Source organism: Parasteatoda tepidariorum, chromosome 7 (assembly GCF_043381705.1).
Source record: "Parasteatoda tepidariorum isolate YZ-2023 chromosome 7, CAS_Ptep_4.0, whole genome shotgun sequence".
NCBI lineage: Eukaryota > Metazoa > Arthropoda > Arachnida > Araneae > Theridiidae > Parasteatoda > Parasteatoda tepidariorum.
Window position 1 is genome coordinate 21,219,434 of NC_092210.1, and position 26,335 is coordinate 21,245,768.

Here is a 26,335-nt window from a genome sequence, read left to right on the forward strand (position 1 = left end):
GACATTAAAGCTAGTTATGAATAGAAAATATTATTAGGTGGGAAAACATACCTTTTTTATTGATTTTCAACAGATAAGAACGTTCCAAAGTCTATTAAACAAAACAAAAGCAAAGTATTACAATATGTAAAAATTGTTTAGAACATCATAAAATTTTCTTCTCATTAATGATAATGGATCAATAAATGGAAAATAATAATTAGAAGATAGAAATAAGTCTAATTTACAAACCAATATTTAAAAATGAAATATTGAAAATAAGATTATAAATGTATACATATACAATATAAAAAGCATACATATACAATATTTCATATTTATTGTTCAGCTATGGCAAAATACTTAATTAGGATTGACAAAAATATGAATTTTTCTTTTACATAAACAAATCATAACACTGATAAAATATTATTAAATTTATAATAACAAAAATGGGTAAATAATTATAACCAATTACTCACTGAAAAAATAAAATCTTAGTTGTTTTTATTCAAGCTCAATAGCTTGATGAATTATTCTACTAAAGACTGAATTCTCCAGTTAGATTTCAAATTAAGATTAAATAAACTTAGCTCATGAAAAAAATTCAATTATTGTAAATTACTATCTGCAGAACAAGTCTTTCTTCATTATATTTATAGACCAATTACATGTTAAATAAGTTCAACACTAAAAATGGGGCAGTTCCCTGGAGTAATTTTGGAGATGTTCTAATGGTATCGCGGATGGAAGTAGACAAAAAGGTTTAATTGGTTTTAATCTTATAAGCGGAGATATTCAATCCTTATCTTTTTGTTAGAACCAAATGATTTTGAAAACAAATTTTCCTTTTAATTCAAAATATTTTTAATGCAGCGACAGGAGCAGTGTTTTTAGTGTAACTTTTTCATCACAACAAAAATTCATATAAAATATACTTTTAGAAATTGAGAATTTGATTGGTGTATTTTAAGCAGAATTTTCAAACCAGATAAAGCAAGAATGTTTCCCAAATTTCTAAAAATCGTAAATTGTTATTCTTAAGATTTTAACTTTCTGTTAGTAATTTGTTTTTCCGATAGTAATGATATTGATTAAAGAATCATAATTAAATTAATAATAATGACGCCGTATGAAAACTATGAAATGGATTGTTTTAAAAGTTGACTGTCAAATGATTGTTTATTTTTCAAATGTAGAAGGAAACTTCAAAAAGTTCTGTCATGTAACTGACCCAATAATTTATAAATTTTTTGGATAAAAAACAATCAATTTTCTGATTGAAATAAATTATTTAAAAAAAAGAAAAACGAGTGATTTAAAATTTGCTTTTGTCATTTATCATAAATAAACAATTAAGAAAAAATTCTTTTTAAATTTTATATCAGTGTTCACCTTTCATTAAAAAAAGGGCAGAACACTTTTTGAAGGGCTTTTTTTGTCAAGGGAAATAAAACTTCACAGGACTTCAACTTTGCTTTATTTGTTTTTAAAATCATAACTTTTAATGCGACATTGAGACAAACTCAACTAAAATATGAAGTTTATCTTGAGATGTGAAAGTCTTGAGTGTTTTGAAACAGTGTATGGCGTTAGTAATCCTTTTAAGAGAGAATAATAATAATGTGTGATTTTTCGATCTGTAGTAAAATACCACTTTTAAGACAGAGCTCCAGATTTTGCTTCTGTGATATCCACATTTTTTAAAAAATCATATAAAAATCGGTAGTCGGGAAAAAATCAGAAATTAACGGAAAAATGAAGAACTCTCACCCCTAATTATAACTTCAGTTTATGCATAGAAAAAATATTAAAGAAATTTTAACAGGCAAGCATCAATATTGTTAAAATACTTTTACTTACCTTGAAACCAAAATAGTTATAATTGAAGTCTCTATCATAAATTATAGCAGAGTTCAGTTTCTGAAAATAATAAGATACGTTCATTCAAACACAACTTTATTTACTTAAAAAAATGCATGACTAAGAAAGAGGTGCATATTAAGAAAAATTCTATGTGATGTTGTGAACCTTGCAGTTTAAAATAATTATTTATAGATAATTTACAAGTGACAGGATTGGATCAAGTTTTAGGAATCAACATATTTAAAAATAGTAATTAGATTGCTTTTTTCTGAATAAATTACATCACGACAGTTAATATTTTTATTTTAATATTATTTAAATATAAATAAAGTAGTAAAATGAAAAAGCTCATTTAAACCCTGTATAATGAATTTTACTAGAGGAATATGCAAAAAGTTTACTTCTTGATTTGAAGTTAAGCGACGACTTTTTTAGGGGGAAAAAAAAAAGAATGTTGATTATTTAATATTTATAAAACCTCTAATAATAGACTAAATATAAATATCCTATAGTTGAGGTATATTTCCAACCAAATTTGAATCTTATTTTGAACTATAACAGTTTTGTTTCAATTTAAATCAATTGAAACTCCACAAATTTACTTTAACTAATATATTTATTTTTTACTTTCATTCTTCTACGAGCCTGGCAGTTTTGATAATTACTTGTAGTATTTCAAATTAATATAAATTATAATTAATATCAATTAATGAAAACATTTATTAATATCAATATATGAAATTCTACTAAACTATTTACTTAAGGCTAAAATGTATCTCAAATAATTCTGTTGCACCAATAAAAAGATGTAACATATAATTTTTCTTTGGTATATAAATAGCATAAGGACAATACAATTACAATATTGTTTGTTGTATAGACAATAAAATACATTCACATATAAAGGTTGTATCGCAAAATAATGGAGCATTACCTCTGCATTTTCCATGATAACATTATAAATATGATCAGAAATCATAGGGGATTTTTTCCCAGATTTCTCATTTATCATATTATATAAATCTTCAATCACACCTGTAAATAAAATTTTTTGTTATAAAAGTGATAAAATAATAATTTATAACAAGCAATTACCAACATTTTAAAATATATTTGTATAAGTCATATTTTACAAATTTTATATTAGTTAGAACACAAGGTTTGAATGAATAAGTAACTTTATTACATTTAGGAAGAAAATAAAATTACTAAAATGTAAAAACATAAAAGCAATAGCAAGTATAAAATGTTTCTATTTTTTAAAAATTAGATAGACACCCCCCAGAAGACAGGTGAAACTTTTAGTTTTACAAGTATTGAAGCACTCAAAATTTTAACTAAATGCATTAATAACTAATTCACATGTTTCTAAGAATTTCTATAAAACAAATGAACAATTTTTGAAAAATAGAAAAGAACCTTGAGAATAGCTCAGTCTAATAAAATACTCTGCAAGGTGGTCTGAATTAAAATACTCAGTAAATAACTATAAGTACAAATCTAATTTTTTTAAAAAAAATTTTCATTTTATAAATGGAATTTAACAGCTGACCTAATTTTGAGTTTACCTTTATCAATGTTTAATTCCTTGTAATTTTGAGCATAACCAGAAGGCAAAAGAATTCCTGGGACAACTAGTTTTTTAAAAATATTTTATTTCATAACCGTCATTGAACAGCCGACCCAATCTTTGGGTTCACGCCTACTAATGTTCAACTCCATAGCCTTGTAGATTTGAACTCAATCCAGAAGACAAAGGAACTTCTGGATCAAGTATTGAGAGAAATTTGCCTTCAAGGAGGACATTTTGATGGAACTAACCCGCATTTGTGTTACATGGAAAGGAAGATCACGAGAACCTCCCACGGACGTCAAGGGAACTCAATCTCACGTCACGCCTGACGTCAAGGGAACTCTATCTCATGATCCGCTTATCACTGAGGATATTTTACGTCAGCGCTGGGGTCAGTGCAAGCTGGATGCGAAATTCCTATTGACCAGCCATTGCTGGGATTCGAACCCGGTTTACCTCACACTTTATCCCCTGAGCCATCACGACTCTGAATCAAACTTTTGGAACAAACTAGGACTTTTTGACGGAATTCATCTACATTAGCATTACATGGAAAGAAAAACCTCCCTAGATTAGCCCAACAGCATATGGATCTTAAGCCATGATCTGTCTACTACTGAGGATATTTTACATCAGTAGCGCAGTCGGCGCGAGCATGAGCAGATTTCGTATCAACCAGCTACTGCTAAGATTCTAACACAAGTCACCTCATTGGAGGAGAACACTTTATCTACTGAGTTACCGCAGTTCAATCATCTTATTTTAACAGAAATATTTAAAACATACTTAGTCAAAATATTTTCAGTATTACAGATAACTTTCTAAATTTAAAATGGGTAAATTTGAGCTTACTGCTAAATGTTTTCTTCGTTTCTTTATGCAGATTGGAGATGGCAATTCGAGCAGCAAGAATAGCATAGTCTGGATGCTTTGTAGTCATAGTAGCAGCAATTTCAGCAGCTAGGTTATCTAGTTCAACTGTAGTGACCCCAGGATACAAGCCACTTATTACTTTCATAGTAATAGCAGCCTAAATAATAAAAATTTTCACTATCAAATTAAGGCAAAAAATGTATAATTTTAGGATTTAAGATTTTTCTCAAATAACAAACAACCATTGACTATTCAATTTAAAAAAAAAGTATAAACTTGATAATAATAATTATAGATGTAAATTAAAAAAAAAAAAATCAAATTATCTTACCGGATCTATGAAATCCATGTGTAGCCCATAGCACAGTTTTTGAATTCGAGAAGTAATTTTGTCAAACATGACATTTTCTTTACGGCCATCTAGATAAGAAAAAAATAATTATATCAGTAAAAAGATCATCATCATAGTTGGCCAGACAGCCCAATGTGAGCCAATGCTTTCCTCTGAAGACTTTTCCATTACGACTTCTGATTCACCTTTGATCTCCAATTCTTTTCATTAATTGCGAGCAAATCAGACTCCACTGAGTCAGCCCATCTCAACCACGGCTTTCCCCACTTTCTTGTTCCAGTGGGTCTAAAAAGCAGTATCTTATTTATTGTATTGTCATCACTCATTCGAATCACATGGGCCATCCAATTCATTCTATTTATTTTTATGTAGGTAATAATATAAGGTTGTTTATAAATCTTGTACAGTTCAAAGTTAAATCTCCTTCTCCAGTTATTGTTTTTATTTACACCAAGTATACTCCGCAAAAATCAATAAAAAGATAAAGATTCATTAAATTAGAAGCATGGTGAGATGGGATAAAACGAATAGGCGAAGATTATTTATCTTTTTTTAACGATATCCATGTAATATTGGTTTAATTACTGTTTATTTCATATAATTTTTTCGAGTTATCATTTAAAATCAGCATTAATTATCAGTAGAATTTTAGCCATTATTTTTAAGCTTTTCTTACTTACCACAAGTTTCCTTGAATTAATTTTTTCCTCTTTTTAAACAAATTATATAAGCCCCAAAGTAAAGATTTATGTTCATATTTATTGTTACTTGCTTTATTATTTTTTTTTTAGAACCAAAGAAATGTGAGGTAAAATATAGTTTCAGGCTTAGTTTAAACCTCATTATAAATACGAGGAAAAGCATACCTTTTTAAAACACAAAAAATTATTTTTCAAAATTTTGTAATGTTCGTATTTCATAAAAACGTGCTATTTAATGACATTAGTACAATCTTTAAACTTTCGTTTGACTAGGAATTTACGATCACAACGCTGACATATGCCACTGGTTAATTCCATGTTTAGAATCTTCCTTTTCAGATCAAATTTAAGAGAATGTATAATGACCCACAATACATTTCACATTTAATTTGTCAGAAATATTTAAAAAAAATTTCTATGACTGTTTTCAAAAGAATTAAGTTCGATACAGTTTCCAAACATAAATTCAAATCAGTTTGAAAATAAAAACAGAAACTGACATACATCCTACTCCAAAGTTTATCCACATCTTAAAAGTAAAATTATGCATAAAGAGTTCTGTTATGTACCACCAAAGTTGGTAATTTTTTGATATTTTTTTAAAAAAAAATGAAAAAACAAAATATTTTTTTGATTTTTACTCAAATACACTGCAAGAACTTTTATTTATGATTAAAAGAACTTTATAAATGTTTAATCAAAATTAAATTAATATTAAAACTATAATAACAATATTTTAGAAATTCTAACTTGCTAAAATAATTTTTCATTATAATACATAGCTTTGAATGCATAGCAAACATTTTGAGAGAAATGCATGATTGAAATTTAAAGACTAGATGAAATAAAGAATACTTCAGGGATCTGTCTAGGTTTTTCTGAGAGGTACTACCGATTTTGTGAAAATTTAGACATAATTTGTGAAAATTAAAAAATCAACACAAATATATGGTAATATATGAATTTATCGTTTCTTACGAGGCACAGAAATAAAATTTCAAGAAAAAGTATTTTGTGAAATTTCCGAAAATTGAATTTGTGAAGGCAGTAAATTTGGTCTGGACAGACCCTGTACTTTAACTATTATAACAAAGTTTCAATTAGCAAACCATAATTTAATTTAAAATTGTGGTTTCTTTTTTTTTCTCTGGATTTTTAAAATGAAAAAATTTTAATTAACATTATTTGCATTTTTTTTTGTTGAAAAATTTCACGTTTATTTACTTTCTACAGCTATGCAAGTCTTTATTAAGACAGCATTAAATGTTTACTTCAATCTGTACTTTCAATTTCAAGAATCAAAAGATTTTTAAAAATGTAATTTGAAATGTGTTAGAATTTAACACACACCAAGAAAGAAATTTTGTTAACTAAAATTCATTAATGCAGCAATTTATTTAAAATAAATTTTAAAACTAAGAAAAGAAAATAATAGAAGTACCGATAATTTAAAACACTGTTTTTTAACTTTTAATGTGGAACATTGTCAACTAGTGGCAAAACGATGCTTATTTTACAACTTTATTTCAAATTTTGTGATATATTGAGCAATTAAAATAACTTTAGAAAACTGCATGTAATATTTTGAAATTTAAAATTAACAATAGAAAATGTAAAAGTGATAAATGTAGGCAATTTTTAAAAATAAATTTATTTTACATTACAATAAGAAATTTTCGTAAAATCATATCGAAAAATACATTATAATATTTTTTTCTGATTAAAGATTGAATATTTTGAGAAACTCTCTCTCTCTCTCTCTTTTTTTTCTTTAAATTTTAGAAAATTTTTGCAATGTGATCTGTTACAGATAATAATTTGCCAAGTTTTGGCAGCAACCATGAGAAAGTAAAAAAAATAAATCACAGAAGGAGACCAACTCATAGCCACTCCAGGGCAAGTTTTTACAAGTGTTATTTTACAGAAAATTTGCCAGTTCAAAATCCACTTAGCACCTTGATTGTAGCTGACCTAACATATTACGCTACAGAAATATCCCCTAAATTTTAAACAATTGAATTGAAATGTCTCAACAGATATGGGTGTTTGTTATTTTCAACATGACGTTAAAAACAGTCTTGTCTCACCAAAAGACTTGCCAAACCACAACACTTTAGTGCACATAGTTGCCCATGCAGCGGTTTCCCATTTACAACAGTCTGAAAAATTTTGTATGATTTACGAAGACATTAAATGTAAATTATGAAAGAGTTGTAATTTGATCAAAAGAGATAACAATGCACAATCGGGGTGAGGTTTCGCCCTCTATTTCTCCCACCCGTGATAATCCCAGGCTGGAGTGTTCAGTAGTAACGCACCAATAAGAATAAAACTAATTCATTTCTTTCGCCCAGAAAACATATTATTTCTCATTTTACACACCAGATGGCAGTACCAGGATATTTTTAAGGTAATTGTAGATAGTTAATCTTAAACTAGATGTCAGCACTAATCAAATACATGTACAGTATTACCTGTATAAAAAAAAGGCACTTTTATGACCATTTTCTTGAAAATTAATTGATCTTCAAGGGTTTAAGGGCAAGACACAAAAAGGTTAAGTATATCAATGCATAGGGCACAGCAGAGTGAATTCATGTTTTATGCATACATTTGATTTTTTTTTTATGTATATAAAAATAATTTTTTTACTGAAGTTTAAATATTTTATTCCATACAATAGGAATAATCAACAGGAGCCAAATTTAATACTGTTTAGCAGTACCTTTACAAACTCAACTTTAGGAAAAACGGTAGTTTCACAAAATACTTTTTCTTAAAATTTTATTATTGTATCCCGTAAGAAATCCATATTCTTGTGTTGATTTTTTATTATAATTTAAAATTTTCACAAAATAGGTACCTCTCAGATAAATCTAGACAGACCCGTGATCAATACAATAATAGGAATAATAATACAATACCAATACAATAATAATTGAAATGATCAATACAATAATAGTAGGAATTTATAGAAATGATCTGGTCCTTATACAGACTAATTTTAATTCGAAAATTATATGTTCTGTGCTCTATTGCGTTCAGAACGTATTGTAAATCAAAGATTGTAATAAAACAATAAATTATTTACAAATAAAATATTTATTTTCTGAGGGTGCCACCTCATTTGCTTTTGCAACTTATTTTATAAATAAATAAAGAAGGCACACAATCTTTTAATGCGCAATTTCTTTGAACAATGGATTATTAATCTAAGCTACAAATAAAACAATTGACTATATACAACGCTTACCTCGTTTGTAAACAAACATAGTGAAAGTATTTGGGAGTTGAAAAATAAAGTTACAGAACTAAAAAAAAAAGAAAATTTAGTTTTTAAGAGCTTTAATTTCAATTGTCGAATACGGCAATAAGATTTTAAAATATTCCCGCTTTCCTTTCGGCGAACGCGGCAATAAGATGAGTCGAGAGTTGCCAAATTTTTTTTTTAATTCGAGGGTGGTAAATCAATGATTGATTGGAAGTGGAAAATGGTTCAAAAATGAAAATATAAAGCAGTAAAAATGCAGAATTTCAGTTAAAAATTATGAAGAAATAAATAGTATAAAAATTAAATAGTCAAATGACGAAAATAATGAGTATTTTAGTAACGTGCATAGGTGGCAATATCAGCACCGTATCAATCAGAAAAAATTAATTCTAAAATTATTCATCAATCACCCCGGTAACAAAAAAAGTAAAATATCTGTTTAATATCTGATAATTTTTCTGTTTTATTGGAAAGATCGAGGGTAAAGAAACACTTTTTGCAATTCGGTTAGAACCACATAGATGAAGATTTTATTTAATTTTGTAATTTTTATGCATTTATTTAATTATTTATACATTCTTTATATTTAAAGTTCTACATCTTGAAAACATATTCGTTGATAAAACAATAGATTAAATAGGGCTTATTATAAAGTTTTATGTATCATGTGTTTAGTAATTAATTTTCGTTTTTAATGAAACATTTTAAGTCAATGAGTTAGAGTGAGTTCTTTTTTGAAAAATAATCTAAAACATTTATATTTTGGTCCCCTGTTCTCTATTATAGAGGAAGTTTTTGAATATTGATCTAAAAGTGGCTTTTAGTCTATTCAGGCTTGATATCTCATATTTTGTTACCACAATGTTTTATTATGGCCAAAGTTAAAGAAGAAAATTAAGATTCCATAAAGGAAAATAATGATAATACAAAAACACAGTGCATTTATTATTTTGTGAGCACAGTGTGTTTATAATTAATAAAAACAGTGTAATATTCATGACAAAATTGAAAGCTGTTTTATATAATAATTAAATTGGAACAAACTTTGGTGAGAATGTAGAATCTCACTTGAAGCTTTTACCCTATATAAAATTTCAATTTTCCTATTATTTCTATCTTAATTACTTATTGTTGGAAAATACACTTTTAAATAATTTCGTCTGTTTTTTCACTTTTAAAAACAACAAAATAAGAGGGTTGTAGACTTTTACTCAAATGTGTATTTTTTGTTAGTTAATGGATATTGGCAAGAGAGAAATATCAATTCTGTTTTTTCCCCTCAATGAAAAGTTTTTGGTTATTCAAAATAAATTCTATATTCTTTGCTGCAGAGTTAATAAAATTTGAGTACTTAATTAAAACAAATGATGCTAAAAAAAATTAAGACTCAATTAAGAGTCAGATTTATTTCTTAAATATGCACTTTCACAATAACTTGCATGTATCTACCTTAATTGAATAGATTTTTTTTTTCTTGAGAATTTATTTCTTCAATAATCGAAGTCAGCAGTTTTATTATTTAATTTTGATTAAACACAACCTTTTCGATATTCATCACTTTACAGCGCCTCTGTGACTCGTGTGTTAGAGAACTTTTAAGGCAATGACGTTAGTCTCTTCTTTTAAGTTTATTATTATCTTAATATTTCTTTTTATAATTGTTCCTGTCTTGCTGTTGGAAATAAAAAAAAATTAATTTCATTTTAGTGAACTTTCATGAATTTAAAAAAAAAAAAATTCTAATTTTAGATGATAAGACTGCTGGAAAAAATATGCTGGATCTTTATTCTATGAAAGTATTACAATTGTGGATTGAAGAAAATATTGTTGCTAAATTGAATCTTTCAAAATTTTCCACTTTTGTGTTTGTTGTAACGCACTTGGTTTTAGTAAAGTAATCCATACATATCCTGAAATGGTGAAAACAAATAAAAATTAGGATCTGTTGAAATAAAGAATGACAACTGTTCCTTAAAAGTGAATCCATATGTAATGATATGAAATTCATGATGCTTCTTATATCTCAACCCTCTCTAAATGGGAAAAAATTTAAAAATTTGTAGCATGATTATACATTTTTAGCAAAAATTTATGTATGCTATGTTTTATTTTATGTAATTCGGCTACGTCATGTAATTCAAAATTATTCAAATATAGTTTTTTTTTTTTTTTAAATTATTCAGTTTAATTATAAAAAGAATTTCAGATTTTTTTATTGCTTAAATATGCAAATAAACTGAGGCAAAATTCTGTAACAAAAGAATGTGTGGAAATTTAAGACTATATAGTACTTTCTGAGTATAAGTTTAAGGTCGAATGCAGAGATTTATTTATATTCCGCAATTTGCCTTAGCCACAAAACTTTCAAGAAACCTTTACATGGAACCACAACCTTTTATACAATAACATTGTTTATTAATATGAAATGTAATATATTAATAACAGGGTTGGGTTTTTGCCGTCAATAACTGGTTTTTGACATGACAGTGGTAAAAACCATGTTTTTACCAGTAAAAACCGTCAAAAACCTACTGTTTTCTTTAATTTATGGCATATAGCGGACAATATATTATTTTCACTTAATTGCCTATATAAATGAATGTTGTAAATGATTGCTATTGATTTTACAACTATATACATGTATTCTTATAGAAGGATATACATTCATACAGAAATATTGTAATATACTTATTGAAAATAGTGATACTTAACTTTTATCATTATAGCTTGATTTGCAAAGGATTCAAAATTTTGCACTTCTCGATTGTTAGAAATAAGCAAACAAACAAAACAACTTGGAACTCTATTGATAAATTCAAGAACTAAAAATAAGAATTTAAAATTTGGCATTTCTTAAATATTAGAAATAAGCTAAACAAAACTTTCAAAATTTGTAACTACTAACAAACTCTAAGTCAGGAATGACTTGACATTCTTCAGTAAGGTAATATGCCAAGCAAAATGATGCTTGGAAATGTTGAAAATTTTGCAGAGTATCCTAATATTTTACTTCATTTGATATAATCATGTTGGAAAAGGGCAAAAATCTGTTCTTAAATATCTTTCAACTCTTTTTTTCTAATTTTATTGCCCAAAAATGAATTAATTTTAAATCATAAGCAGTTAAACTCAAATTAAAATACAGTTTTATCAAAACTATGTGTTTTTGACTGAGGGTTTTTTGACATGACGGTAAAAACCATGGTATAAACTGGTAAAAACCGTCATGTGTCAAAAACTTGCCAACCCTGATTAATAAGGAGTAATTATTTTGATTTTTTTTTTTTGTGTCAATAAGAATTTTCTTGTAATAGGACAAATTTCTTCTGGTTTTGATGTTCTTACAAAATTTTGATTCCTGAGAAAAATATTTTTTCATGATTTAAAGCCAAAATGTTTTAGTACGAAGTTAATTACATACGCACCATTCAAATCTACCTCTTTACTTTTAAAGTTTCAAAAACAAAATTGATTTTTTTTAATTGGGGACTGGGGCTCCTACAGGTTGATATTCTTGCAGAGATTTCTTTAGATTTTGGAAACTACTGGGCTTTAGAACTAGAACTTTTACATTTCTGGGTCTTTATTTACCAAAAGTGAATTCCAATTAAAAAACAGTATAGATCTCTATTTTAAAAATACACCCAAAGAGTAATTTTTTTTTAGTTTTTGAAATACGTTGTTTTTACTAAAAGCAGTTTTCATAAATTACAAAATTTTGCATGAAATAAGAGAAAAAAAAAAAATTCAATGCAAACAATGTTTTGAAAATTAAAATGTATTCAAAGATTAAAGAAAAAGGATGCAAATGATCTGTGACAATAAGCAGATGATAAATTCTCTACTTTTTATTAATCTATTGAATTTGCATATTTATAGGCATTCAATTTATTAATAGACAAAGCAAGAAAAGAGTTTTTTTGTTTGTTGAAGAATCAGGAATCATACATCAGGGAATCACTTTCATTAAGGTTAAGCAATGATACTCACAGAATTATTTTATAAATAAGTTACACAAAAGTAAAAAAAAAGAAAAGTTTTCTTTTCAGAAGTGCATAAGTAGAATCAGTTTTTTTAGGAATGAGCCCCACATTACCATCCTTAAATTAGTTCTTAATTGTGTGATTGATAGAATGATCGGTATTATCTTAAAAACTTGATAATAAAATCGCACACTTTATTCGTTAGTCTGATTGCTTGATTTTTTTTCCTTCATATTTTAGGTTTTAATATTGATGATAACTTTCTTGGGACCATTAAGAAGAGTTTTATCAACTATGGCAGGCAGTGCTAATAAAACTTTTCAAGGCATATTTTCAGTTTCATATGTGACTGCACCGTCTGATGAAGTTGCTAAAAAAATTGCTGAGTAAGATAGCTTATTTGTTAATTTTTTTTATTTACAAAATTTTTTGTGAATAATTATTTATAAAAATAGTGTCCTACAGTGAACTGATCTTAAGACTGATCCCAGAAAATCACTGAAGTCAAGCATCACTAACTCACTGTGGGCAGGTGACCATTTTGATCAGCCTGCAAAGGGATTGAGGTTGTGCAGTAGTTGTTTTACGATCAAGAATTTGGGAATAGGTCATTGGGCTACCAAAGTGAGGGATTACCCTCTGCAAACGATCAAAATTGTAATGATATGTCTTCAGATTGTTGCCAATAGCCCATTGTGCAGCTCTATATTGACATAAATAAAGTACTTCTATAAAAATAGTTAAGGAAAAGAATTTTAAATTTGAAAAGAGAAAATTCATTAAAAAGAGTTCTTTCAACTATTAGGCAGTGCTTATAAAAGTGTAAAAATCTTTTTTTTGTTTCTGTATTATCTGATTTTGCTATCGAAAAATTCCTGAGTAAGATTACTTACTTGTGTTTTATATATTATTTCTTTTTTATTACTTATTTTTTTATGAATTATAGAATACCAAAATATATAAAGAATTGTTTTTTAAATTTCAAAAAAAAAAAATTATTTTGATTATTTTTATTTTTGATATGCTCTAAAAATATTCAAAGTTATATCAAAATTAAATTGTTTTTAAAGGACATTCTGTTTATGTCATGTCTCAAGGCTACAATATTTTTTATGCGCCAGCTTGGTGATAATTTCTTTTGTCCCAGTTAAATTGTATTTTTTCTTGTAGGTTAATTTACATAAAGCATATATTAGTTATTTGTTTTATATTTCAAAGAAATTATTATGTACTTTTTAAATATCTTTTATATTCATAAGATTGTAACACTTCATTTTTTCAACATAAATTTTCTTTTTAATATTGTTAACTTATAAATTTTATCAGAAGTAATTCATAACAATCACTGGATAAATAACATACTAATTACTTTTTATTTTCAAATCCAACTTAATAGTAATTTTAAAAACTATACACTAAAGATGAATGTTTTTTTTTTTTTTTTTTTTAACTATTTATTAATTTATATTCTGTAAATAAATTGTTAATACAAGTTAAGAATATTTTTTTGATCCTTAGAATAAGAGTGTACAATCTTTTTGAGTGAAGGGCCGCAGGCACAGCAGAGTAACTAATGAAAACTCACTTGCTTAAGTATTTCGGCCGACATTGTTACATCAATTATAAGTAGTAAGTGATATATAAGCATCATTGTTCAAGGCACTGAGTTCTTTTTTTCAGATAACATATGTAGCATGTTTGCATAAAATAAAATACTTTTACGTGTTTAAAATTAAAGACTGCAAAATTAATTATTTAAAAATAAAAAAAAATCCCTTATCAAAAAAAAAAAAAAAAAANAAAAAAAAAAAAAAAATCTGTTAAATTGAAGTAAATAAAACAATGGGAAAAGTCAAATTTTTTTTTTAAATTGCATTACATGACACGATTTTAACTTAAATTCTAAAAATAAAAATCTTTAGTGTTCATTGAATTAAATTAAAAATAAAATCTAATGAGTAAAATAAATGCAAGTTAAATACTTTAATTTAAAGAAAGTTTGTAGGGCTTAAAATGATTTAAATTAAAGCAAAGCTCTTACAGCACAAAATAAGATTCAACATTTAGTGGGAAATATACTTCAACTTCAAAACATTTATTTTAATTTCATTATAAGAGATTTTATAAATCCTAAATATTAAAAAAAAAGCTCTTTAAACTATAGAAAAAATTGAGAGGAATGGAATTTTCAGGTTTGTAATATTGTGTGAAAATATCAGGATTTTCACAATCATATTGAAAAATACGACAAACAAAAAAAAATGCTAGAAAAACCACTTATATTTATGTTAAAATTGGCGCAAATGGAGCACGTAAAAAAAGTTATTCTTTTTAAGCTTGATTCATAACTCGCATGTCATAATAACATAGCATTAAAAATATCAGGATTTTTTGAGTCACATGTAAAAGTGTAATGATTTTAAAAAATTATTTGAAATCACTTTGTATGCACCAGAGTTGGGCGTCAAGTACAGTATCAACTAAAAACCGTAATTGATTGCAGATAATTACTTAATCATTACTTATAATCATGATTACAGGTAATTCTGATTACAAATAATCATTATTTCTGATTACATCAAAATAGGGCAAAAATGTAATCGATTACATTTTTGATAATAGTAATCAATTACTTGTAATCATGATTACAAATTTTGATAACAACTGTAATCATGGTTACAATAATCTATTACAGTGATCTAATGCTTGCAATCATGATTACAAACATTCATAATTTTGATTACAACTGTAATTGTAATTACATAACCAATTGCTGCATTCAATTATCTATAATTGTGATTACAAGTAAAAATAAACGATTACATATAATTATGATTACAATTAATCTAAATATATGATTTCTGGATTGTATACCAATATATGATAATTTACAGTACAGATAGTATAATGTATAAATGCAACAAAAATTTGTTCCCCAGTTTTATTTAATCAAAATAGTTGCTTAATAAGTTTGATAAATTTGATAAGTATTCATTTAAAAGTTTGTCTAGCATTATTGTAATTTAATTTCATTTATTGTTATCATACAAACATAGTATCAACCATTGTGTTAATCAAGTTACATCTTAAAAGTTGAATAACTACTTAATCTATATGTGTACTTGGACGAAGAAGAAAACTATAATTATTGTTCATGCTTTAATTGAATGAATTTATAATAACAAAATTTATTGCAGAGGATTAGTGAAGGAAAAACTTGCTGCATGTGTGAATATTGTACCTGGGGTGCAATCAATGTAAGTATATTATTTTCAATATAAAATAGTTATAATAAATTATTTGTATTACATTGACATGCTTTCCGTTTTTTTTTGTAATTGGGTTTTTATACAAAATTTAATATATTTGTAACTTTAGTTGTTTCAGATAATGCTTCAAAATGCGTGTACAAAATTTCACTTTTAGATGTCCATATTCTATCTCATTTCCTTTTTTCTGACAAAAAAAAAATAAATAAATAAAAAAATCAATTTTTTTAATGTTTTGGATTCTTTCCAAAATTTTACATAATATATATATTTAATTTTATTTCTTTTTGTTGCATTTAGGGCAGCTAAGCATTTAAACTGCTTTAATGAGTTCACTTAAAGAGTTCTGAAAAGACAAGAACAGTTAAAGAAAAACTAACCTCAATGAGAGGAATAAACTATGAATATTTATGAAGCTGATTATTAATTATGTTTGAATGTAACACTTGCACACAGGCTTTGTTTTGATTTCAATTATAAATGTTTTCATTAAAAAAATCTGCTCAATTCTCTTGTTTAGTAATATTAGGAAGAAAAAAATGTGTCTTTATTTTTGAAAGAGTTACTGTGTTCAAATTATCCTCTGTTTATTATTTAATTTTTTTTTGTATTTTTAAATTTTTTTTTTTTTTTTTAGTATTCTATCAGGAACATTTACTTCAGCATACTACACAGTCTTTAATTTAATAAAGGTCATTTATCTAATAAATTGCTATTGTATGAAAATTTATGTTAATTATAATTTACTTATTAGTGTTAGTTTTTGAAGAAATATACTTATTATAAGTACAATTTTGTGTTATTGCCTTAGCTAGTTTTGCCTAAGATGATTTACTATTCATAAAAATGTAATTTTTTTATTAATATAAATTTTTTTTTTGTTTGCATGAAAATGTCTTAGTAAGCCTCTAAAAGGTCATCAGTGGGTTTAAAATCCCAACTTTAAACATGCTTTTTAGTCCTGATGAATTTAAAATGATATGTCTTGCTTATGCAAATAAAAGTTAATACTACCATTACAATTTTTTGTTCTTTTAGCTATGAATGGAAGGGTGAAATACAAAAGGATTCAGAAGTTTTAATGGCAAGTATTGAGCAACAAATTTTCCTTTTATCTTCCATAGATTTTTAATTGGAGCTTTGCAAAATATTTTAATCCTTTTTGTGATAATGATTATCAGTTAAAAACATTGGTTAAATTGTTTTAAATGTAAACATTAAGCTGCAAAACTTCTAAAAAAAAAAAAAAAGAAACATTTTGGTCTTGCTGTATCAATTCTTCGTGTAATTATCTTCATATAATTCATAGGTTAAAATTTGCTGCATTAATTCTTGAAATAATTTATTTAAATCTAAGTTTTCGTTTGTTTTGCAACTTTAATTCTTTTGCTTCTTTATAATAAAATAAATTATTTCATTCAATTGTTTAATTTCATTACTTATATTTTTCAATGAAAATATTTATGTTTTTAATTCAAGTTTGATGACAAGTATTGAGCTTTTATTTATTTAATTGCTTAAAAATAATTCAATTTCATTAAAAATTTATAAGTTAACGTTATGATTTATATGAAGATAATTATTTAAAATAATTATCTTCATATAAGGCAAAGATTAAAAGCTGCGGTCTTAATTTTTCAAATAACTTACTTAAACCAACGTTTTTGTTTGTTTTATAACACTAATTCTCTTGTTTCTTTATAGTCAAATAAATTATTTCATTCAAATTTGTTTAATTTCATTACTTTTATTTTTCAATGAAATTTATTTATATTTTTAATTTAAGTTTAAGGACAAGTATTTAGCAAGTTTTATTTATTTAATTATTCAATTTTATTAAATTACATAATTTTATTTATTCAAAATAACTAATTTTGATTGTAATCAACTATAATTCTTAATTGAACAAAATTATTTTCATTTTGTAAATTATTTAGTATACTAATCAAATAATTGCTTTAAATTCTTTGTAGGTTATTAAATCAAGAATTTCTAGGTTAGAAGAACTGACAAAATATGTGAGGTAAATATATTAAACTTTCTTACAATAGTTAAAAATCTTTTCTTGAAAAAGATAAACAGAGTGAAATGTGTAGCGTCGGTGGGGAGGGACACGTGTCCCCTATAATTTTTCCAAACTTAAGAATTTTTTAAAGTTATTAATTTTTTTATTCCCAAAACTTTAACAACTATTTTTTACTTTATAAGTATAAAAATCTTAAAAAATCAAAAAATTTCTGTAGTTAATTTATATTTGAAGGAAAATATTTTATGATTATCACTTTTATGCAAAGGCTATCTTAAAAACCAGTTAAAGATTATTTTTTTATAGTTGTTACAAATCAAACTTGTTGAAACAAAATTTATAAGAAAAATCTAATATTTTTTCAATGTGAGAAAATTTAAATATTATTATTATTTTTTTTTTAGGTTATAGCAGCCATTTTAGTTTATGCACATTATAATTTTTTTAGTTGTAATTACTATTTATCAACACTTTACATTATAGTCAAAAGTTTTTTAGTATAATTTTTATTTACTAGGAGGCTCTGCTCTCCTCCATGTTTGCCTTTCAATGTTGTTCTTAGTCCACTGGCAGTTAAGGAAATGGGCAAAATTGGGAGAATGTTTCTCACCTACACGCAGTTCCCCTATCCATTAACATGGGAAAATCGGTTTTGCTATGCAGAGAAGACTGCAGGCTAAAATGCGACTTATTAGGTGCAGAACCGTCAGTGGGTTAAATATATTATTATTTTTATTATTCTTAAAAGTTTTTATTTTTTTATTTTAAAATGTTGTACACTTTTTAAAATATGTAAAAACTAATAAAATGAAACTCCATTAATTATTAAGAACTTTATTAAAATTATTATATTATTAATTGTATATTTTATCTCTGAAATGTTATAAATCAATCTTCTTCTTCAGCACGACAGCCCCTTACAGGCCTTGGCTGCCTCAACCACACGCAGCCTCCAACGCCTCCTGTCCATGGTACTTTTTTTCCAGTTGTTTATCTTTAATACTTTTATAGATCTTTAGCAGTATCATCCAGCTATCTAGTTGGAGGTCTTCCTCTAGCCTGAGATCCCGAAGAATTTTTAAAGGTGGTGATTTGGACTGCATTATTTTCTGGACCTCTCAAGATATGGCCAAGCCATCTTAATCTATTGCTTTGGATGACCTGCACTATCTGTGGCTGTCCATAGAGTCTATATAATTCAAAGTTGTATCTGATTCGCCAACAGCCTCTTTCCTGTACTGGGCCAAAAATATTTCTAAGGATTTTCCTTTCAAAAGCACCAAGAGTATGCTGAGTGTCTGCATTTAGTGTCCATGTTTCACTTGCATAGGGCAATACAGGTAGAATAAGAGTCTTATAAATTTTAATTTTAGTTTTTCGACTGATTAGGCTTGATCTTAATTGCTTTCTTAGTCCAAAGAAACATTTCAATTCTGATGTCTGCTTCTGTTTTTATGCTGTTTGTTTTAAGGTATTTGAATTCATTAACCTTTTCAAAGGTGTAACCATTTATGAATAAAGAATCACGCTTTACAGTTGTGGCTGGAGATTCCATGAATTTAGTTTTATCTTCATTGATGGCAAGGCCCATATTTGTGGCCTAAGTTTCAAGAGCCAGAAAGGCCTCTCTCACAGCTCTCTCTGACCTTCCTATGACATCGTCATATGACAGTGATTGAACTATTGAATTGATCTATTCCAAAGGGTGCCTTTTTGGTCTAATCCACTATCTCTGATACATTTCTCCAGAGCTAGATTAAAGAGTAGACAGGCCTCTCTCTGTTGAAAATGGTTCTGATAATTGATTTTGAATTTTAACCCTGCATCTTATATTACTTAGTGTAGCTCTGGTTAAGTTAGTGAGTTTAGTAGGGATCCCAAATTCGGCCATTGCTTCTAGTAGTTTATCTCTCTTTATGCTGTCGTAGGCAGCTTTAAAGTCTATATCTATAAATAAAGGAGAAGTTTTGATATTATATTCCTTAGTTTTTTCTAAAATTTGTTTTAGAGTGTGAAGTTGATCTATAGCAGATCTTTGTGATCTAAAATCACATTGGTAGTCTCCAATTATTTTGTCTTTAAAAGGGAGAAGTCTTGAAAAGAGCAAGTTGGAGAATATTTTATATGCTGTATTGAGGAGTGTAATGCCTCTATAGTTACGACATTCAAGTTGGTCTCCTTTCTTAAATATGGGGCAAATGGAGCCTTCTTCCCATTCAATGGACAATTTCTCCGTATCCCAAATTTTAACCATGATATTATAGATGGCGTTAAGAAGCTCTGGTTCATCAGTTTTTAGTAGCTCAGATGGTATACAGTCGGGACCAGCCGACCTATTGTTGTGTTATAAATCAATCCATAGTACAAGTTTGATTGTGTTTGCAAAATTCCCTTGAACATTAAAATTTCATTGTAAGAATAAATTTTTTTAATAGAATTAAATGAGGTTCTATTCAATAAATGCCAGGATAAAGAATTACAATACTTGAGAGTTAACAAAATCTAATATTAATATGTAAGTATAAATTTATAAAAACATGTCATTAGCTTTTTGCTTCATTTTTTGAAGGAAATTCTAAACAGTAAGGTGTATAGCAATTGAATATATCCAAAACAATTATTTGCAAAACTTGAAATGTTTGGAGGTTGCTATCAACCTGGAAAATTGGCATGCTGTTATGATGTCAAGTGTTATTTGTGATTCAGGTGTGTTTTGATGTGTTCAAGTGTTCGTTTATTATCTGTGTTTCAAGTTGGCAGAATAAATTCGGAATTTAAAAGACAGTTACTAGCCAAAAATGGAAAGTTTGAATTAAAAAAAGTAAGAAATGCTTGTTTGAAGTACTCGGTTAAATAAGTTGAAAAAAAAAAAATGTAAAAGGAAATGGACAAGGTCTAAATCAACTTAAATGTAGAGACGTATTACTGATTAATTAAAAATAAAATATCTTTTAAGTGAAAAGATGCTGATTGAATAAATATGCTGTAATATAATTTCAATACGAGAAGCATATTTGCTGAAAGGTAAAGTCTTATTTTAAATTTTGTCATTTGTTAGTATAATTTCATTAGTTTTGTGTTATAATTGGTTACAATAGATTACTAATGGTCTAAATTTTTTATGTGTTTTTATTTTTTATTCAGTGTATAAGAGTCAAAGATCAAATATATTTGTATGTAGCCAGGTTACATCAGGTAGGGGTGTTAATTTAAATCATATTTTTATAAAAAATTTAGTTTTTACATACATATTTTTCTCTGTTTAAAAATTATCTTTAGAGGAAAAACAAAACAAAAACTAAACGTTTCTTGAGTTTTTTTTTTGGTAACTCTTCAACTGCAGCATTTTAAATTTTAAAAGGGAAAATTAAGTTTCACTTAAATGTTACCCCCTTTTTTTAAAATTAGTTAATGATGTTTTTTTGCAAGCAAACAATTCTGTCAGTTAAAGGCTTTAATTTATTTTAAAAGTTATAACAAAGTAACTTAAGTTTTATCTTTCACAAATTATATTTAATGATTTTGTATTGAATTTGAATTGAATTACAATAGTGTTTAAATCAAGTATAAAACAATGAATTCAGTAGGAATCAAAAATTTTGCTCTTTTTATTTTGCTCTTTATACATGGTTTTGTTCTTTGTTATACTCAAGCACAATGATAATACTACCTTCTTTGGACATTTATGTTATTTTTAGAAAGTATTTTTATACTTTAGACAATTGTTTTCTCTGTATAAAAGTGATAAAAAATTTAAGTAGAATGTTTAATTTCTTTATTAATTTTACTAACTATAATGCACACTTAAAAATGCAATCATGATATTTGAATGAAGAACTTTGTCCATTCTTGTTTTAACTTATGATGTAAACACGTTTTCAACTTAATGCCTTTTTATCATTTAGAGAAAACCACCCATATGAAGTGTGTGAAGTTATATCTACTCCTGTAAGTATATGTTGTAATATTTTTTGTCATAGTTATATTATCAGTTTTTGTTAAGTATACATGTAATCAGTGTAATGTTATTCAGCTAATTTTATTAGTCCTAAACTAAAAGTTGTTACAATTGGCTATAGTTTTTATTCAAATAAATGAAACTTAAACCTGCAGGTTTTAAATAAGGAATTTTGTTTTTTGAAATTGTATTTTTTCAGTAAAGTTACTACTTTTTAAAATACCTTTGCTAGAAATTTTATTTTTTATTAACCCTTTGCATTCCACTGGACATCTCATTTTGGGTGAACAGGTCCACTGTCCAGTTCCACTGGACAGATTTTACTGACAGGAAGAACGTTTCTTTTTCTGCAAATACAAATGTTCAATTTAAAATAACTGATTTTAAAAATCGAAAAATTAGGAATTTTGATTAAACTAATTTTGTTTAACTAACGATGCATATTTAATTGATAACTAAAATAAAAATTGCAAAATTCTGTAGTTAAAACTAAGAGATGATAGTTTTGTACAAAAGTGTCTAGTGGGACCCTGTGTCTTTGTTTCTAAATTATTGAAACCCTAGTTTAAAATGGAGAAAGAGTTTAGGATGTTTTAAAATTATTATATTAACTAATTAACACTGGTTATTTTTTTAATGCGTAGTTAGAAAAAATTTCTATCTATTTATCTTAATTTTTTATGATTTGTTCGGTGCTACATTAATAAAATTATGCTGTAAATTGTGAAAACTTTCTTATAAAAAAAGTAAGTCTGAAATTAGGAATAATGTATTTTATTATTCTTTTGCGATAAAATTTTACTTTATATTTAAGTAGAGCAAATTATTTATTTTTTTAATTGGTCGTTTGCCTTTTTTTTAAAAAAAAAAGAAGTTGTACAGTATATGTACATTGTTCTGATTTTTTCGAAAAAAATTCTTTTTTTTTTTTTTGGTTCACTACAAGGCCTACATGATAGAATTGGACGAAAAAAATACATATTTTAGTTGTGGAATGCTTTAGTGGGGGAAAGCTGCCTGTTGTAGATAGAATGAAAATAGCATAAAGTATTTTAAAATTGATTAATATTTTCCGTTTGTGCATCACACTCATCATCACAATTAATGAAAACTTGAAAAATCACATATTTTCAAGTTGCTGAAAATTTTTATTATAAACATACTTTAGTTTTTTAATGTTTTTTTTTTGTTGATAGTTTAAATAACCTAAATTAAATGAAATTTTGATATATAAATTTAATTTATTTGAGAGTGATATAAATAATTCGTTATGAATTGTTTATTATTATTATTTGCATCTTTTGATAATTATTATTATGAGCATCTCTTAATTAAATACAATTGATATTAAATAAGTGTAATAATTCATGGTGAGTGTTTTGACTTTAGCATTGACAACATGTTGATCATTAACACAAGTTTTCCAGATTTACTTAAGTTTTGTAATTAGTTTTACACTCTTTTAGATTCAGCACGGAAATCCACCATACTTGAAATGGTTAGATGAAGTTGTGCCTGAAAAGTCTTCAAAAGAAGACTTTTCAGAATTGTAATAAAGTGATGTTTTGTTAATAAATGTTTGATAATTTTGTTATTCAAAATAAATGTTATGTATATTCAACAAATGTGTGTCTTTAATTATATTTGAGAATGAATTACTTTGTTATGCTTGCTTATGTTTTATTTGTGTTGAAAGTTACCTATTAAGGCAGTTTCCTGATTTCGTAAAATTAAAGTTTTTTTTTTAAACTATTTTTTTTCATTGTAATTTTTATTTTTATTTTTGCAAGAAGGGTCTTTAAGGGCATCTAATAAGTCCATTTCGAATTTTACTAATTCTGTGTTAAGGAATGCTAATATCTGACCCAAATATCTCAGAAAATTCTGCATCAATTTTTATTTAATACAGTAGCGTAAAAGTTTTAGTGCACTATGTTCCTTTCTCTCTTTTTAAGAACTATTTTGAGAACTTCTTGTTTGCAAAACACAATTTTAAGTTTCCATAAAAATGATTAAAATGGAAAATTAAAATTGTGTTTTGCAGAGAAGCATTTAATTATGTAATGAATAATGAAATGAATAATTGAACCTAATTTTGTTGACAGTTGCTTTTTAAATAACTGGACTTATTAGATTAGATTACATTTTGTTCAATCAAATAAAATAGAAAAAAGCCTCCATGAAAGTTTTAAAAATTTATTAGATTTAAATAAATAAATAATTAAACTTTATTTTGTAGATGGTCACTTTTTAAATAATTGGACTTATTAGATTAGATTAGATTTTATTCAATTAAATAAAACAGAAAAAAGTCTCAATAAATTTTTTAAAAAATTATTAGATATTTCTTGTTTGAACGACAAGGCTACTGACATTTTCGAGCTCATTGAAAAGTCATGTTAAAAATTTCATTATTTTGTATGTATTGTGATATTCTTAATGGCTTATAGTGCCTTGCATAAATATTCATTAGTTTGTCTTAAAAAATATTCTTTGTTAAAGTATCGAATTGGATTATAATTCTTTCTATTTCAAAAAATATATCAGTTACCTTGTTTTTGCAAACAAATGAGCATGCAAGCAAGGATTTTAGCAGCATGGAGCAATTGCTAATGCCGGGGCACCTGTTTTCAAAACCCAGATATGGCAAATTTTTAAAATTTAATATTTAATAATAATGATTTTTTTCTATTTATTTTGCAATATTTTAATATAACTGAAGTATTCCTTTATTTAAAAATATGATTTCTGTTTCTAAGTTAGTATGAATTAAAAGTGTAAAAATTAAATATTTGTAGAAAAGTTAATGCTAAAAATTTGCATTACTTTAATTAGAATTTTCTAAAATAGTATTTGGAAAAAATGAAATAAATCCGATACGAATTAAAGTAAAATTAAAATTTAATTGCAATTTCAATGCAGTCACTAAACGATTATTATTGTAATAATTGGGCTTAATTCAACAAGTCTAAACAAAATTTGCCTATGTAAGGTTGATAAAAGTTATACTCAAAAAGTTTATGTTAAAAATTTGCATCATTATAATTAGAATTTTCTAAAATAATACTTAAAAAAATGAAATAAACCCTGATACAAATTAAAGTAAAAAAAGACAATGGCTGACAATGCAACTTAGAAGAAAAAAAGACAATGCAACTTAAGAAATGAATAAAAAAGTTAAAGTATTTATGGTTTAATGTTTTTTTTTTCAATTAAAATTTTTTCAATTAATTCCAGTTAAAATCATTTTGAGAATCACTTTTTTTAGCCAAACATTTGGAGACTTCATAATTTTTTTTGTTTAAGCACAACAGAAGTTTTTGGACAGAATAGATAATCTTAGCGCTTTCAGAGAGAATAAACCTTAATTGCGTTATTTTCTTATGGCAATTTATTTTTATTTTGTATTAAATTTGAAAAAAAAAAGCTATCTCTTATCTCTCATCAAGGGAAATGTAAAAATCTTCTTTTCTTACTTTGCAGCAATTTTTTTTGCCCTTTTCTCACACTTCCCCAATTCTGAGATGAAGAATAATTTGCAAATACTGTGATAATCTGTAGTGCCTGCTGCCATGCTGGAAGGTTTCAGCTGCCTATCTTGTAAAGATTCTCTAAGCCTAACTAACAAACAAAATTCTCAGTTCTATGAAAGAGAAAAATTCTCAGCTGTCTAATATTGTAAATCAAATATTGATTTTACCCTCTCTAGTATTACACTAAATCTACTTAAAAAGTTGCTATGCAGAATCTTAAAAAATAAAAGTTACAGAATATTTTTTTTTAAGTTGTTGCCTTCTAGAAAAATTCTAGACAACAAGCAAAACATGCTTCTTGCAGAATTATGAAAAAAAAGCATATTTCAGCAATATCTAAAAAGAGAGAATAGTAGAGAAAATTGTTTGCATATTTGAAACTAACTAATATGTATAAAAAAAGAATTTCTCATCTCATAAGAAATTTAAATGACAAAATAAAGCAGACGATTTTTTTTCAGAGATTTTATAAAGTTTACAGTTTCATCTTTTTACTGAAAACGATTTTGGAGGAATTAATTACTCAGCCAATGATCTTTCATAAATAATAAAACAGCAGACGGTATTTTTTTGATGAATACTTTCAACTTTAAATTGGTAGCAGAATTTAGTTCAAGTACTATTTTTGATCCGTTATCCTTGTCCGTTATCCTTGTTTTGTTTTGAGTTCTTTTTTTGTGAAATATTAGGATTATTAATATTTTTTGTTCGAAGTGAAAAATTGTAATCAAACTGTTTAAATGAAGAAGTCTAAAATGTCGTATTTTACAGTTGTGTCATTTTATTTCTTCAATAAAAGAACATAACCGAATCAGGAATTTCTTTCAAATAACAAGATTTTACTTCCTTGGAAAGATCTAATCAAGATCATGTGTACTGATATAAGATACAGAACTTAACAGGTATTTTCTATTAATTACATTGATTTATTTTATTGTGAGAATATTTCGA

At 26.1% G+C, this 26,335-nt stretch overlaps 2 protein-coding genes across 9 annotated transcripts in view; one reads left to right on the plus strand and one right to left on the minus strand.

Annotated features, from left to right (window-relative positions):
- LOC107443876 (Ribonucleoside diphosphate reductase large subunit) overlaps nt 1-8,778 on the minus strand; it is a 29,944-nt gene extending 21,166 nt beyond the window's left edge. Inside the window, exons 1-6 of the mRNA XM_071183489.1 lie at nt 8,598-8,778; nt 4,623-4,711; nt 4,271-4,448; nt 2,780-2,880; nt 1,843-1,902; nt 52-91 (exon numbers count right to left, since the gene is read on the minus strand). Of these exons, the coding sequence (XP_071039590.1) occupies nt 52-91; nt 1,843-1,902; nt 2,780-2,880; nt 4,271-4,448; nt 4,623-4,711; nt 8,598-8,616 (487 nt within the window). The 5' untranslated portion in view covers nt 8,617-8,778. The remainder of the gene's footprint in view (nt 1-51; nt 92-1,842; nt 1,903-2,779; nt 2,881-4,270; nt 4,449-4,622; nt 4,712-8,597) is intronic.
- Nucleotides 8,779-8,903: 125 nt separating this feature from the next.
- On the plus strand, nt 8,904-23,476 carry LOC107443882 (protein CutA homolog). 8 transcript variants are annotated; one of them, XM_016057889.3, is made up of 7 exons: nt 8,904-9,041; nt 12,839-12,984; nt 15,796-15,855; nt 16,906-16,951; nt 17,841-17,890; nt 21,799-21,841; nt 23,318-23,476. In XM_016057889.3, exons 2-7 carry the CDS (start codon nt 12,851-12,853, stop codon nt 23,402-23,404), a joined length of 420 nt encoding a protein of 139 aa, XP_015913375.1. In that variant the 5' UTR covers nt 8,904-9,041; nt 12,839-12,850; the 3' UTR covers nt 23,405-23,476. The 8 variants fall into 8 exon arrangements, with proteins under 8 accessions (XP_015913375.1, XP_071039252.1, XP_015913376.1 ...); XM_071183151.1 differs by having other exon boundaries at nt 8,913-9,029; XM_016057890.4 differs by having other exon boundaries at nt 8,967-9,096.
- The last annotated feature ends 2,859 nt before the right edge of the window (nt 23,477-26,335 follow it).

Coding starts and splice junctions, on each gene's coding strand:
- LOC107443882 (XM_016057886.4), top strand. CDS start 9,137: ATGAAGATTTTATTTAATTTT. Junction 16,952..17,840: donor AGGATTCAGAAGTTTTAATG/GCAAGTATTGAG, acceptor AATTCTTTGTAG/GTTATTAAATCAAGAATTTC. Junction 21,842..23,317: donor GTGAAGTTATATCTACTCCT/GTAAGTATATGT, acceptor ACACTCTTTTAG/ATTCAGCACGGAAATCCACC.